Genomic DNA, 15,053 nt, shown 5'->3' on the forward strand with positions numbered 1-15,053 from the left:
TATATTATTATTATAGGTAGGTGTAGGCTTACTTCATCCTCTATTCTCATCATCTTAATAATCATGATAATTTTGAAAGATATTCGGTTAAAAATGATGATGTTCATGCGTGAAATTGATGAAGAAATGCGTGGGCTCTGGCATGCAAATTTGATAACACATATTAAATAATTATGAATGACTCTAACTTCATCTTATCAGTTATCACTATATTTTTACGCTCATATAGAATGATAACATTCCTTTGCAAAAATATTTTTATACTCAAGAAACTCCAATATATCTCACATAAATTTCAAGGTATATTGATTGAAACAATAAGGTAATTTTTAATTGATTAATTAGTCTTTAGGATTGAATTAAAACTATCAATATGACACTGACGAATAGTTCATTTTATAAGTATAATTGATTTTACAAAAAAACTTTCTGAACGTGAGAATAATTATTCAATTATCAAGTTTAATTTTTGTGAGGTTTATAGATGCTCTTTAATATTTTTACAATATAACTTTCATCTTTTTCTTGCTTAATCTTATTTCAATATATTACATTATTTTATATCGCCGCCGTTATCAGCCATCTTTTACCGTATAAATAAATGAATAAATTTTACTGTCCTAAGCCAATAATGGTAATCGACAAAGATAATATTTTTCTGTTTCCAAAGATTAATTCATTTAATTATAAAGTGATCTCTTCCATGATATTTCAATCATGACATTTATCCATCCTGTACCGTATATTTTTCTGATCTCAAAAATTGATTCATCCAATTATCTCTTCAATATTTCAATCTTGACCACTTCAATATGTCTTTCCCCAGCTACCTCCTTACCTATACAAAACACAATATATAAATCGATTGATGATTTATTAACTTATCAATCAATCGTCGTATCCTATAATCATTATTATATTTGACAAGCGTTCAACAATAAATTGTGCACGTTCCACTGCACCTTATTAGATGAGATTTCATTGAACACAAGAGTGAACGGGCGTATAATCTTGGGTGTTCCTTGAATCGGTAGGTGATATACCACACACATACACACAGACTAACACAGTTGCATATATGTACGCCTACTATACTACACTGAGTATGGAATTAAAATAGGTTCTAGAAGTATCAGAGTGAGAGAGATGAGTGAAAGAAGAAGGATTCATTCATTGAGAGCAAGCCTCCGTTTCAAGAGAGAAGCTATTTATTTTCAGAGTCCTCTCCAATATTTTCTGTTGAGCTTAGCTAAGCTTTCTCAAAACCGATTGATACTTTTTATCTCTGGTTTTGATTCGAGATATTGAGCAGTGTGTGATACTCAATCGCAATGAAGCCAGGATATTACTTATTGAGCATTGGAGATCAATAATGCTCGTTGTCTGGTTTAAATTAGTTTACATTCCCATCAATTGCCCAGCGATTTGCTGATTGCTGTTTGCAACATTAAACAACTACAGTTTTCTCAAATCTCAATTGATACCAGAACTTCACTATACACAGTATACTAAATAGTTCAAATTTATTCGACAAGCATAACTCACATTGTAGGCTACACAAAAAGCAAACAATCATCTAATGAAAATTTTTATCGAAATAGTATTTGAATACAAGAATACCATACCCTATACCAACTCATTTTAAATCTTGGAAAAATTTATATGAATACTTCAGCTAATTAGTTCAGTTGATGTAACTGAATGTAATAGTGTGCCACAACTAATGCAATACAAATAAATATTGTATTAATACATTATAAAAAGCAGCCAGCATGATAGTTATTGATTTCACAATATGTGTAGTTAGTCATCAATGTCTGCCATGTATGAAAGAATAACTCTAAGCAATAAAATTTAAGTAGGCCTATATATTTATATGTTTCCGTTGAAATAATAAATTTCATCATTGTCTAAACGTTTTCAAAAGAAAACCCATGAAAGTTATAGAAATGTAGCAGTAGGAAAACAGAAAAACCAACGATACATCAAGTTCGATTAAAATGAATTTCAAATTTAAAAATGAGAACCTATTAATGAAAAGAAAACTTGGAAGTCTGACAAACTTTTCATCATTTTGAGTTTCGTGCTAATCAATACTGCTTAATTGAAGTCGCTTTTCAGCTCATGGCGTGATAAGCTTTATCAAAGTGGGCATCTGCATTAATAATTCATTCATTCGCTGAATAGCCTCATTGATAAATCGGATGATGCAACCAGTGGAAATCCACTCGTAGGTGCTCTATTTCTCACCCATTTTAAAGAGTTGCCTAATATTAATCGATACATCATTATTTAAACTATAGAATCACTATAAGGAACAAGCTATTATTGAGAATATATTTTTTATATACAATTTGAAATCCTTTTTATTGCAGTTTAAATTTAAAAAATGATGAAAAATCAATGAAAAGTAAGATGAATTGAAGATTAGTTCAATAGTTATAGGTACCTGAAAACCTTTCCTTACGGAAATGAATGTTTTGATAGAGAAGATAATAATAATCTACCACAAGTTCTAGTTCGCAGTGTTAGATCAAGGATGATGAATAATAGATGTTTGTGTTTCCATTCCAACCAGTCTGATAGCCAAGTCCATTTGTAGGTAATTTCAATGGCAATGAGAGTGAACTTGATACCATAAACATTAAGTTGGAAGTCGTTGATGCTAGTTCCTTTTTATTTCTTCCTTTAATTGAAATAATGCTTTTATTTTTAGCGTTTCCTTTTCTCCAGTTCATCACTTACTGGAAATTCTTCAAGTAATATCTACTTCATCACCAAACATTTACCTTGTTCAAAACAAAGATCAACAATAAATTATTGATTAATAAGGAACGGGAATAATTATTCATTACCGGTACTCCAGAAATAGGATTTATCCCAGATTCCAATCCCATTTTCTAAATTTGTTAGTTAATAAAGTATAATTCTTCATAGTATTAAATTCTTTAGTGAAGTACTAATTAATTCATGGTAGCCTAAAATACTCTTCGATTATTGATTTTCAAGTTAATAGTAGGTCCTATTTGAAACTTACAGAAACATTATGAAAATCACTTCCAGTTAACAATTAATTCTAGTAAAAATAAATTATTTCATACTTTGATAATTAATTACTGCAATTTTGAAGAAAACAATTTTTATGCTTAGTTTTTGTTATTTTACAGGCTACGGTGATTTTGAGATGTATTCAATAATTTAGTTCTACCACAAGTTCTAGTTCGCAGTGTTAAAGCAAGGATGATGAATAATGGATGTTTATGTTTCTATTCCAACCAGTCTGATAGCCAAGTCCATTTGTAGGTAATTTCAATGGGAATGAGAGTGAACTTTATACCATAAACATAAACAATAATTTAGTGTTAAAAAAATCATTGAATGACAAAAAAACAGTAGAATAATCCAATAGAAATGAAGTAGGCTCGAGCTGGGTTTACTATGATTGTTATTGAATTTCATCTGTTTTGTGAGATTTTGAGATAAGTTAGGAAAGAAAAGGAGTTTGAGGTTTGAACAACTAACAGCAACAAAAAACTTATTACAAAAATTTATTAACCACAAAACATTTCTTGATAGAGTTGATAAAAGGATGACCAATATGAATACCTACACGTTACACATACTACAATACAATACACCAATTCCATGTTAAATCCAGCTTAATTCAAGCGAGAGAACTAGATAATAAATATTTCTAGATCTCTCCAGGCTCTAGAGCAGTTCTAGAGCTCTCTCTAGCTCTACAAATCAACAAACCACCACTGTAACACCAATTTTACAATAATAAATATTAATATTGTAGTAGTAATAATTATTATAGTAGTAGTATTTTTATCAACAACATTCAATCTGCTGAAATGGTTTGAGAGCCATTTCACAGATAAAAACAGTCTTTCTCATTCTTTCACTCTATAATAACATTAACAACAAACAGGAAGTGTGGAGGGGGGGGAGCACATATAGATTTTTTTGGTATGTAAACATCGATCCGAAAATTACACATATGGAATTAATATGTCCGATCAAAGTCAGTGGTGATTTTATCAATGCAGTAAATTTACAAGTTGTAATTCATCTGAAATTTTTCATCTTCTGAATACCGACCTCCCCTCGGAATTCAATTGCACTCAACGACATCAATCGTTGTTCCTCCTCTTCGACTGTCTCTCCTGGAAAAATAAATAACACAAATTCATTTAAAAATAGAGTTAAATGGATTTAATCTAAATGGACGATTCCTCGTTTTTTATTAATATTATCCTTGCAATAAGACAATCTATATTTTCAAAATGTGTAATTAATTTTGTTTTTCATTGATTAATTTTTAATTCTTTCTACAGAAAAATAATAAAAAATTTTTGTTGAACGTTAACTGAAATTGAATAGTTTTACTCAAATAAGCCCATCTTCAAAATAATGTACTCTATCTGATGCAATCAATTATGTTGCAGTAAAAAATCAATTTCATCGATAAACAATTTTATTATTAAATTTACAATTCAATTTTTTGAATTTTGTTGAATGAAATTAATTTAGGCTACAGTAAATAATCAATTCCATTGATAAACAGTTCTATTGTTAGATAAATTATTTCATTTTTTTGCAGTTCATTACACTGCGAAACATCAATTTCATAAACGAAAAATGTGATTGATAAAATATTTAATGATACAACGTACCTTTTCGGACAAGATGATGACAATCCTCCTGAAGATGCCAATGAGGTCAACGAACAGATCGACAGAGTGAGCGACGAAGTCGCGGTCTCCAGCGCGACGCTTCTCAATTATCAGCTGGGTGTCGTACAGCACAAATCCACACATTATCAAAAGTCCTAGGTAGAGGTAAGCCTGCAAAATAAAACAAAAGACAGTTATTACAACGAATATCAATATAATATCAGTTGTTTTTGAATTGATGTCAATTTTTTCATAAATATCACAATTTTCTCATAATGAACACAAAATATCTCGTAGATAGTCAACCCTTATTTATAAATAAATCACATAAATCCTTCACTAATAAAGCAAGTTAATCACAATAAAGAAAGTTAATCAGATTAAATTCGTTTGTTGGTGATTCGTAGTCTTCATCTGCTTCTTCTTCTTCTTCATTTCAAGGATTAGGTCTATTGATAATTAACCTGTACCGGTACCCATCTTTTCCTCGGCCTTCTTACATATCTTTTCCCATTTGGTGCATAATATTGGGCTTCAAAAGGAATGTTGAAGGCATCCTATTCAAATGAATGCACCAGTTTCTTCTATTTTGTGTAATTCTCTCGTGTACTAGTGTTACAAAGCCAATCTTACTTAATTATTTGTGATTCTATCTGACCTGGTGCAGCCGAACACACTCCTTAAAAATCTCATTTCAGCAGCTTGTACCAGAGACAATAAATATAGGTCTTATGCTTATCCTTTATCTATGCTTGTACCTTGCTGTCTACTTTTTGTGTGTGAATCCAACTCTCATATAATTCATAGTATTACTCAAATATTTGTGATTAAAAACAAAATACTGTGATGGCAAACGATAGCTCAGAGCATGGCCAAGTTCATTAAAGTGTATTGAATAATTTATTATAAAGAACAAGGACATTGCACTGTTTTCTCAGAATGAACATTATGCTATAAAGCGTATTTACTTGAGATAAAAATTTACAATTTCACAATCTAAATCCAACCCACATTTTTTATGACCTTTTTTACTAGTTCCTTCTGATAAAAAATTCACTGGTGATAAAAATACAACTGGAATCGACGGGTTAATAAATAGATTAATTATTATTGTACACTACACAAAATAATGCGTTGGAGATATATTTTTAACAAGAGAACTTCAAACGAATTCAGGCATTGATTCAATCAACTTTGAGATATCGTTTCATCAAGATGTCAATCGCATAATCTATTTTTTCGCCACACTTGGATGTAATGAGCTGGTTTACGTGCGTCATATGGAGGCCGAAAGTGATTGTTTTCCGACCAGGCCGGTAAAACTTTACGGCCCTAGGGCTGTAAAATGACCTTGAATAACAGCTGATCGTGTCCGATCCCGATCTCACAAAAGTCATAGAGAGATAATCTCATAACGACTGCAATAATCTATATAATTATGTATCGTGAATCGCGGTATTATGTCTATAATATATTTTATAAATTACTGTTTAATAATTTAATATTTATTGTGTTTTTGATATCAAACAATGAATACAATGGCTGCATTGTCCATTGTCAGAAAGGTACGTATCGCAAGTACCGTATTTAAAAGTGAAGAATCGAATTTGAAATCAAAGTACAATAATTGTATCAATATTTAAAAGTGAGGTAGAGTAATAATTGTTTCTTTTTTATTATCGAATTCCACTTCTCAATGCAATACAATCAACTATAATAACAAGAAAATACAGCAGAGATCTGAAGTTTAAGGTAAGCCTACTGGTGAAACTCAGCCTTGACTAAAAAATTCCTAGTAATTTTTCCGTAATTCATTATTAAAACTTTTAGATAATTTTTCTTTAATATTGAACCATATAGAGAAAACATTAGGCCCACTCAAGATTGAATCTTCGAATGTTTTCTCTATGATTTCAGAGCAATATTTTGTTGTGAAAATGCCGGCAAACCGGCTTCAAATTAATATGCTGCTATACACTATATTATAATAGCCTACATACGTTACCTGACTTAATTCAGAGTGAAAATTTTATTGTGAAACAGATAATAATATTAATTTAATAATATAAGTCATGAGCCAAAGTCTGTTGTACCTTTGACTATAGAAAGAACCTTCTTCTATAGAAAGAACAACCTTCTTTCTATAGTCAAAGGTTGTACGCTTTTTAGGAGTAAAGTAAACTTTTTTAGAAGTCTAGTTTACAGTATTACGTGTATGCTAAGAGTTATCAGTCAGGCCTCTTCCTTCAACAATACCCAATAGCCGAGAGCTTTAAGGGCACGCCACACCAAGCTCGCTACCGCGGCGGTAGCGAAGTTTTAAAAATCGCTAGCCATGTATTCAGGTTGAGCGCGCCACACCGAGCTCGCTACCGCGGCGGTAGTACGGCGCACTACCACCTACGACCGCCTGCTAGGCGATTCAACAAAAGTTCGCTGAAAGGTAGTACGGCGGACAAAGCGAGCTCAGTGTGGCGCGCTCAACCTGAATACATGGCAGGCGATTCGAAGAGGTAGCGCATGCGCACCTTGCAACACAACGCAACTAGTACGTCTCACCCCCCACTCCTAGACTCACTACTCGGAGACTACCGCTAGCAGACGTTTTTCGGTGTGGCGTGCTCAGCCGAGAAAACTACCACCAGCGGTACTACCTCGGCGGTACTGGCGAGCTTGGTGTGGCGAGTCCTTTAAGGCGTAACACAACTGAACTCAGCTCAGTGAGTTACAAACACGATCTAGGTTCGAATCTCGGTCAATGACATTTTTTTTTGTCGATGAATTTCGACTTTTATTAGCTATTTTTTATATTAGTTACCATAATTTAAATTTCAATCAATTTTTTAGATATATTTTGAGACAAAACTGTGAAATATGCAATTATATTAATTTTTTCATCACATTATTTCAAAATAGTAATGAAAATTCTATTCATCCATCTATCCATGAGATATTGCACCGGGCGCGAGCTATAAAAATTCAAACAATTATTCGAAATATTAATAGTATAAAAATATGGTCACTATTGTAAATTATTAATTAGTAACATTGAAATTAATTGACAGTAAAAGTTGTCATAACCAAGATTCAAACTATCAAAATAAGCTGTTTGAATTTTATTAATTTTTCAATTTCTTATAAATATTGGGAAGTTTTTTTTTTTGGTGTGGCGAAAAATAGCGTTCGCAACACGGGCAAAAATGTTTTTCCGGCTCTCGAACGCTTCAAGTTCTCGACTTCGTCTCGAACTTGAAAACCGCGATCTCGAGCCGGAAAACGTACATTTTCGACCCTAGGTGCGAAATATACTATTTCAATTTTTATAGAAGGAATTAAATTGAATAAAAAATATATTCATAATAAAAGTATCACTCGTAATTCATAAAAAAAAAATATTAAGGAATAATTCAGCTACACGACACGAAAAATAAATACGTATGTTTACAGAATCAGAAATATTGATGTGTAAATAGAATAAACGAGAATGAATGAGGCAGCTGAACAAACAGCGCACATTAGGCCTATCACCTATAGACGGTATCAAGTGGCTTATGTGTTTTGTGGCTGTCACGTGAAACAAACGTAGTTAGCTGGCCAAGAAAGTGAATAAATCTTGACAAAACCAGATTTTAAAAAATAACGAGTTATTTTTATCCCTTGGATAGTAGAGTAGACTGACTACTATGATCATATTATTTTGATTTGACTTATTGGATAACCTGTTTTCATACCACAAGATAATAATCTCGTCTATTATTTTTTACCATCACAATTTTGTAATCTTCAATTATTATCAATTTTGTAATCAACCCCCACTTTTATAAAAGCAGCAGAATCAAATAATGCAGAATGTTGGATTTATACCACACCTTCGTTCAAATATTTTGATATCTTGTCAGATTCATTATGAATGAATCTATTTATTTGAAAAAACAAACTACAAGCTTTATTAGCTTACAGAAGCTTTGCTTCAATAGGTTCAAGCTAAGCAAAAATTGTCAAATTATAAAAAAAATAAAATAAAAAATGAAATTGTTGAGACAAAACTAACCTTGAAGATAAGCTGAGAGCCGAAGAAGATGTTGGCGAGCGAGAGGACGAGCAGACCGGTGAGCAATGTCATGAGCGAGCCGCCCAGAAACAGCCACCTGCCACGCTCGGCCGTCAGCGAAGCAATGCTGAATGAGACGAAGATCAGCGCTGTGCTCACAAGGGCGGTCACCACAATCGCCGGGTTAATGTCGATCGCCATTTCCAGCAGAGGTCCCATGCCCATACCTACCGACAGACACAAATCACTCAATTATACTATTATATATTTACTATTCTACTATTTGTACTATTAATCACAAATTAATAAATTTTTATTACTGACTGTTGAAGAAATAGAACAACTTCCCCCAGTTAAAATTCAACCACAACAAACTAATCGTCGCAAAATAATTTTATCTAAAGCCGTGTCCACACTGAACAAATGTTCGACAAACTTGTTTGTTGAAACAGTTTGGGCGAATTTTATTATGTTTGACAAACAATGTTTGCCCGTGGCCAGTGTGGACGCGTCACCAGATCAAATATTTGTGAGGAGCTGTCAATACTGAAAATGTTTGGAAAAACAGTATTTTTTTGTTTGACAAACAATGATTGTCCAAACTTTTTAAAATGTTTGTCCCTGAGCTCCTCAACAAACATGTTTGCCGAACATGTATGCCGAACATTTGTTCAGTGTGGACACGGCTTAACAAAACCAATGAACTAATCAGACGGAAATGCAATCAAATCATTCATGGAGGTTCAATTCGTTCTGATTTTTGTGCACAATACTGTCCCACAGAGTTTTCACAACCACTTTATCTATCATATAATAAAGGAAAGAACTGGCTTATACACGTACGGGATAGGAAATTCACGAATGACGGATTATCATGTCTGAACTACTGGACTGATTAACTTGAAATTTTGTCTATACATTCTTTATTTACCGAGGACGGTTATAGGCCCATTTTCAAATCTTCAAGATTCAATTACGTCAAGTTTTTAGTTTGTAAAGTTTTTAATTCGACCCTTGCGGAGCACGGGTTACCTGCTAGTTTATAATAAAGATGGAATTGTTTTGATTGTAACAAAATCTATTCATTCCCTAGTAAACTATTCACATCTTACTCTAGTTTACTGGTAATTGGTTCTAGTAGAAATTTACTCATAGACCGTGCAAACCTCAGTCTGCAGCACGGGGCTTTATGGCCAATGTCATTTCTTACGAGAATTAGAGACATTGTCGCCGTTTTTATGCAGATTCTATAAAAATGATCAATGATCTCTTTTACGATCTTTCACTTACACAATTAGCTCAGCTCCACAGGCTTTCTGGCCTCTGTGAAACCTGGCAGCACGACTGTACTCCATTAGAGCAATGCTGTAATCTAACGTTTGTACAGTCTATCGATAGATCAGGATTTATAAACCAAAACGTGTTTTATTGTTGGGCTGATTTGCTGTACAGTTTAGTTGTTACATCATTATGAATCTCTTGACTTTAAATAATAACTTTAATTATAAACTTCAACTTTAAATAAAGTTTTCACCATTATCAATCCTATAAGTTCTAGATTTGGTCTTAGAGTATGAATAAAGATATGTGACTAGGTACTCATTGGTTGTCTCCTTATTGCCCATACTCAGCTACAAAAAAAAATTGTCAGTGTTTTTGCAATAATTGGTAATAATTTAAATTCAACTACTAATGTATAAAACAACAAGAAGCTTGTTTAGGTTTTCTTCGATTTCACATTCCATAATAAGCTATTATAGTGAGATTATTTAAACTGTTCGAGTGAGAAGCGTTGATGATAATTATCAGGAATTTTGAAAGATTACAATGAATTTCAATACAGTTAATGGAGCGATTTGGATGAGATAAAACTTCTATGTTGTAAGAAGTATTCAAATTATTTATGTTGATTGTTGAACTGTAAACAATCTCTGAAATAGTCCATCTTATCGACAGTGAATAGAAGTTAGATCCAGTTTCCAATCTCTAGTAAACGTCTAGTTTTGATAAATGTAAGAGAAATTGACGCGTTAACTTGTTTTGGCCCATATCAAATTCTCGCATCTCGCCTCTCAAATTCTGCAAATTTGAACATTATCATGTTAGCAGAACGTAAGAAAAATTCAAGTCCGAACCGAAATTCTCATTCAATAAAAAAACGAACAGAAACGAACAGAAAGTACCACTTTTGGTACTACACAGAAGAACTTGATTCTGATCTGAGTGAGTAAAAAAACACCTATCATGGAACAGTAATTTCGAATCATTATTTGAAATCTGCATCCAAGAGCTAATATGATAAAACATGTATCATCCAATCGGGAATGCCTACTTTACGTTCACCTTTCAACCACAAAATCACCTCTTATTTCAAGTTGATTAGGATTTTAGAGTTTACACAACAACCATCGAGTGAATTTACCCAACTTTCTGTAACAGAATTGCGCCTTCTAATAATTTGTTTCAATTAACCAATATTGCAACACTCGTCATTCTATGACAGTGATTGAGTAAAATCTAGCTTTCAGTTCAATCAATAAGTATACTTATTATAGCTGTAAGAGATTTTAATGAGAGAATCACTGCTTCATTTCCCAAGTAATATGTAAATGTATAGAAAAAAGGGCTCATTAGTCTTCAAACTAGATAGCTATATTATTAACAAGAGAATATATGGCAGAACAGAGCTTTTCCATTATTTCAATCTGCATCCGAAAACAAACAGAGAAGCAAACGCGAGCTATGAAATCCTCTTCCTTGCATTTAAGTGATCTAGAATGAAATAATTTTTTACTATAGTGAAGGCCAGGGCCACGTTGTAATGGCAGCAGCATTCGATTAACATTGGTGTAGCTATCCTTGTCTTATCATTCGAAAAAGCTGATAGCGCTATCCTTTTCTAGCTCCGCCGCTTTGCCAAATCGCATTTTAACAACGTGGTTTTTTATTAATTACAGAATATTTAATCTCGATTATGAAATGTATTAATCATTGAAAATATATATCTTTCAAATTATACTTCCTACATGAAGAGGGGAAAACGATTTCTCCTTTGACAGTTTGTAGCATGGACAGAGTAGTGGAGTAAGCATGTTGCGCACAATTGGATGCTGACACAATAGTAGTGAGAATGCTGTTAGGTGGTGGGAGTGATTAGTGAAGAAAAGAGTATCGGGCCTCTCTGTCTTCGAGAAAGAGCCTTATTTAAAGTAATATCTCTCAGAATATTATAAATAGTTGTGCTAACCAGAGAAAAAGGCTTATCCCAACAAAAAACCAAGACGGATCTTAATGTTCTCAATTTTAACACATTATGTTGTTCTTAGACTCGCATCTTCCTGTTCTTAGACCCACTATTGAGGGCTTTCTGATATTTAAAATCAATGTTTAACAGCTAACCTGAGAAAAATACGAATCCAAGCCGCATTTCTGTTACTGATACTTTTCTGTTAAGGTGCATTTTCGTTTGTGCGTAAATTTCCGCAGTCGATGACGACAAACATTGTTGACATTCATATTGTCCAAATTTCAAGTGTGCTAAAACAGCTAATCAAATAACTTTTCATTATTTGTCTTTATTATTAAATAATAAAACATTTCTAATAATATCAACATATTGTCACTTAAAAGTGGCAAAGCTCAACCTGCCCCATTAAAACATAATTGAACATAAACTTTTGGGTTATGTAGACAAATTGAGATCTACCCAATCTGAAAATCTCTCCCTGTCGTGGTCGTCGACGGCATTTACGCACAAACGAAACCCCAGCTTTACTGATACTTTTCTGTTACTTTCGATGTCTTCGCCATGGTTCTAGGATCGGGGAATATTTCATGTTTTCTGTCGATCTTCCTGTTCTTAGACACATTATTAAGTGCTTCCTGGCAACTTAAATCAATGTTTGAGAGCTAACCTGAGAAAAATGCGAATCCGAGCAGGAATCCAAGCCGCATCTTCCTGTTCTTGTCACTGTCCTCTGTGGCCATGAGCATGAAGAGGAATCCAATGGCGGCGATGACTGTGAGCAGACCTGCCTGGAACAGTTCGGTGTAGAGGTGCACGTAGGCGCCAGCCGCCGCTGTCATCGTAGACATCGACAAGCACGCGTACACATTCTTCAGATGGTGCCTCACATCTGGCTCCCTGAAACAAATCACTACAATATCATTACTTGCTCAACAGTATAAAATAGTTATTTGTGTAAGAAAGTCACACATCGCTGCACCGAAAAAAATGTTTACGCACGAGCTATAAGCGAGTGCAGAAGAGTTTTTTGAATGCAACAAAGAAACTTTGCGCTCATATTACACATTAAATTTTTCCTTCAGTTACAATAAAATGTGAAAAATCAGTAATGAGCCGCGGACATAGGAGTGGCTGTAGTCGAGTGGATTTGATGCTGGCTTTTCAAAGGCTTGGGTCGAATTCCGGCCCGGGAAAGATATTAATCTTGTACCACTCCCGTGTTTCGGATAGACACGTTAAATCGTCGATCCCGGCTGCCTAAAAGCAGTCGTTAGGTCATGTCAGAGGCCCTGAAATTAATCAGTTGCGACCTGAAAACTTTGACAACAGACCTGAGCCAACCAGGTGACTCCATTTCAAGTCCAAGTTAAGACAAATAATGACGAGAGATGAATGAACCTACAGTTATAGATGGGTCCCGATTCTTCCTAACAATCGGGAAGCAATTCTTAATTACACATACATACAAATTATTTTTTGAAATAACTTACTGGAACTATACGGTAATTAGCATTTTTTTTAAAGGCCACTTCGCCAACATTTGACAACTTTTAGAACTTTGAGGTACCTATAAATTTGAATTCAAATTATATAGGCTAGATAAATTTTAAATAAAATTTTATATTATGACTATTATTTTAAAATTGAATGACATTACCCAATATATGAAAAACTATTGGGGAGTAATTTAAAAGGTAAGTTGATCATAAACAGAAGTTATAATTTAAAATGCGAGTGTTTCCACTATCTTACGTTTGTTCTGATAATTCAATTTTTAATCAAATGATAATAATGATAATTTATTGTATGATTATCAACAAAATAGAATAAGACATGAGATGACATAGCATTCATCAAGGCCAAGTCCAACTAGCAAGGTCTGTCAAAAGTGAATCAGCAATAATAGGCTCAGGTAGCTTATTTATAATATTCCTGTTATATTACTGTAACTAATAACAATGTCAAAAAATCAATTATTAGTACGTTAACAAGTCTTGGGATAAAATAACAAATGATGGTCTATCAAATGAAATTATTAATGCAAATAGTTTAAGATGTACTAATTTTAGAGCAAAAAGCACACTGGAATTATTACGGTAAGGAAAAAGTGTAGGCCTATTGTTAAGTTTTTTTGAAATTAATTCATTTAAAAAAATATATTTAAGATAAATTACGAATAATTGTATTATAGTATTCAGCATAACAAGATTTATGCTTGTAACAATTTTTAAGCAGTAGGGTGGATACGGTTTGTTTGATAAGGAACTTTAGCTACCGTACAGATGTTGTTAGAAATTGATTCACATAAAGAACAAAAAAAAACAGATTTAATGATATGAAACAAAAAATAATATTATGATTTTGATAACTGATGTAATTGAATATATAAATGACGAAACATGAGTTTGAAATGGAATTGTGTAATTTAACAATACTTACAATTTGGAGTTGAACGTGGAGTAAAACGAATTCATCGTTGCTCTACTCATCGTGAATGACGACAAATATTAATCACTTCACAAGTATTAACTGTATGTTTAATTGTTTTATAGAAACGAGTTATAAATAATAAATTTAATTTAATCTCACTTCCCGTATTATCAATCCAAAGCACAATTCTGAACTGAAAGTGAAACTGTGATTCGTGTTCTGTCTTCTGTAGTCTGTACTGTCTGGTCTGTCCGTCTGCGTATTCTCCAGAGGACACGTATATTTTTGTCAACTTGACGTCATAAAAATCACGTGACCCGTTTACAAGGAGATGTTTATCAAAAAGAATTTTTATAAGAAATAAAAAATAAAATACGATAATAACTATTTTGTAAATATATATTTCATCGCATAATATTTCCTTATTGAATTTGATACAGCACCAGTTTGTAACTCAACTCAACTTCTCATGGAGGAAAAAAATTACTGGGCAAATAGTCTCAGAAAACTGACTAGAGATATCTATAAAGGATATCAATATTAAAAATTGAAGATTTTCCCAAACAATAATATCATTTAACAATTTTCTATGCAAAGATGATTAATTTCAATTTTTTCAATTCTGCAGTTGGTTAACCTGGTCACA

At 32.9% G+C, this 15,053-nt stretch overlaps 1 protein-coding gene across 1 annotated transcript; it reads right to left on the bottom strand.

The window, feature by feature from the left end:
* Nucleotides 1-3,532: 3,532 nt before the first annotated feature.
* LOC111051491 (probable Bax inhibitor 1) lies at nucleotides 3,533-14,855 on the bottom strand. The gene is made up of 5 exons (XM_022338016.2): nucleotides 14,417-14,855; nucleotides 12,645-12,874; nucleotides 8,731-8,957; nucleotides 4,680-4,850; nucleotides 3,533-4,169 (listed from the first exon to the last, which is right to left on the bottom strand). The coding sequence occupies exons 1-5, from the start codon at nucleotides 14,464-14,466 to the stop codon at nucleotides 4,137-4,139; spliced, it is 711 nt and encodes a 236-aa protein (XP_022193708.1). The 5' UTR covers nucleotides 14,467-14,855; the 3' UTR covers nucleotides 3,533-4,136.
* Nucleotides 14,856-15,053: the final 198 nt, after the last annotated feature.

This window comes from Nilaparvata lugens, chromosome 10 (assembly GCF_014356525.2).
Source record: "Nilaparvata lugens isolate BPH chromosome 10, ASM1435652v1, whole genome shotgun sequence".
Lineage (NCBI taxonomy): Eukaryota > Metazoa > Arthropoda > Insecta > Hemiptera > Delphacidae > Nilaparvata > Nilaparvata lugens.

Excerpts from the sequence above, each read along its gene's own strand:
- LOC111051491 (XM_022338016.2), bottom strand. The coding sequence starts at position 14,466 with ATGAGTAGAGCAACGATGAATTCGTTTTACTCCACGTTCAACTCCAAA. Across the intron at positions 8,958-12,644 it reads CGGATTCGCATTTTTCTCAG|GTATGGGCATGGGACCTCTG; the intron begins GTTAGCTCTCAA and ends GTCTGTCGGTAG. Across the intron at positions 4,851-8,730 it reads GCTCTCAGCTTATCTTCAAG|GCTTACCTCTACCTAGGACT; the intron begins GTTAGTTTTGTC and ends TTTATTTTGCAG.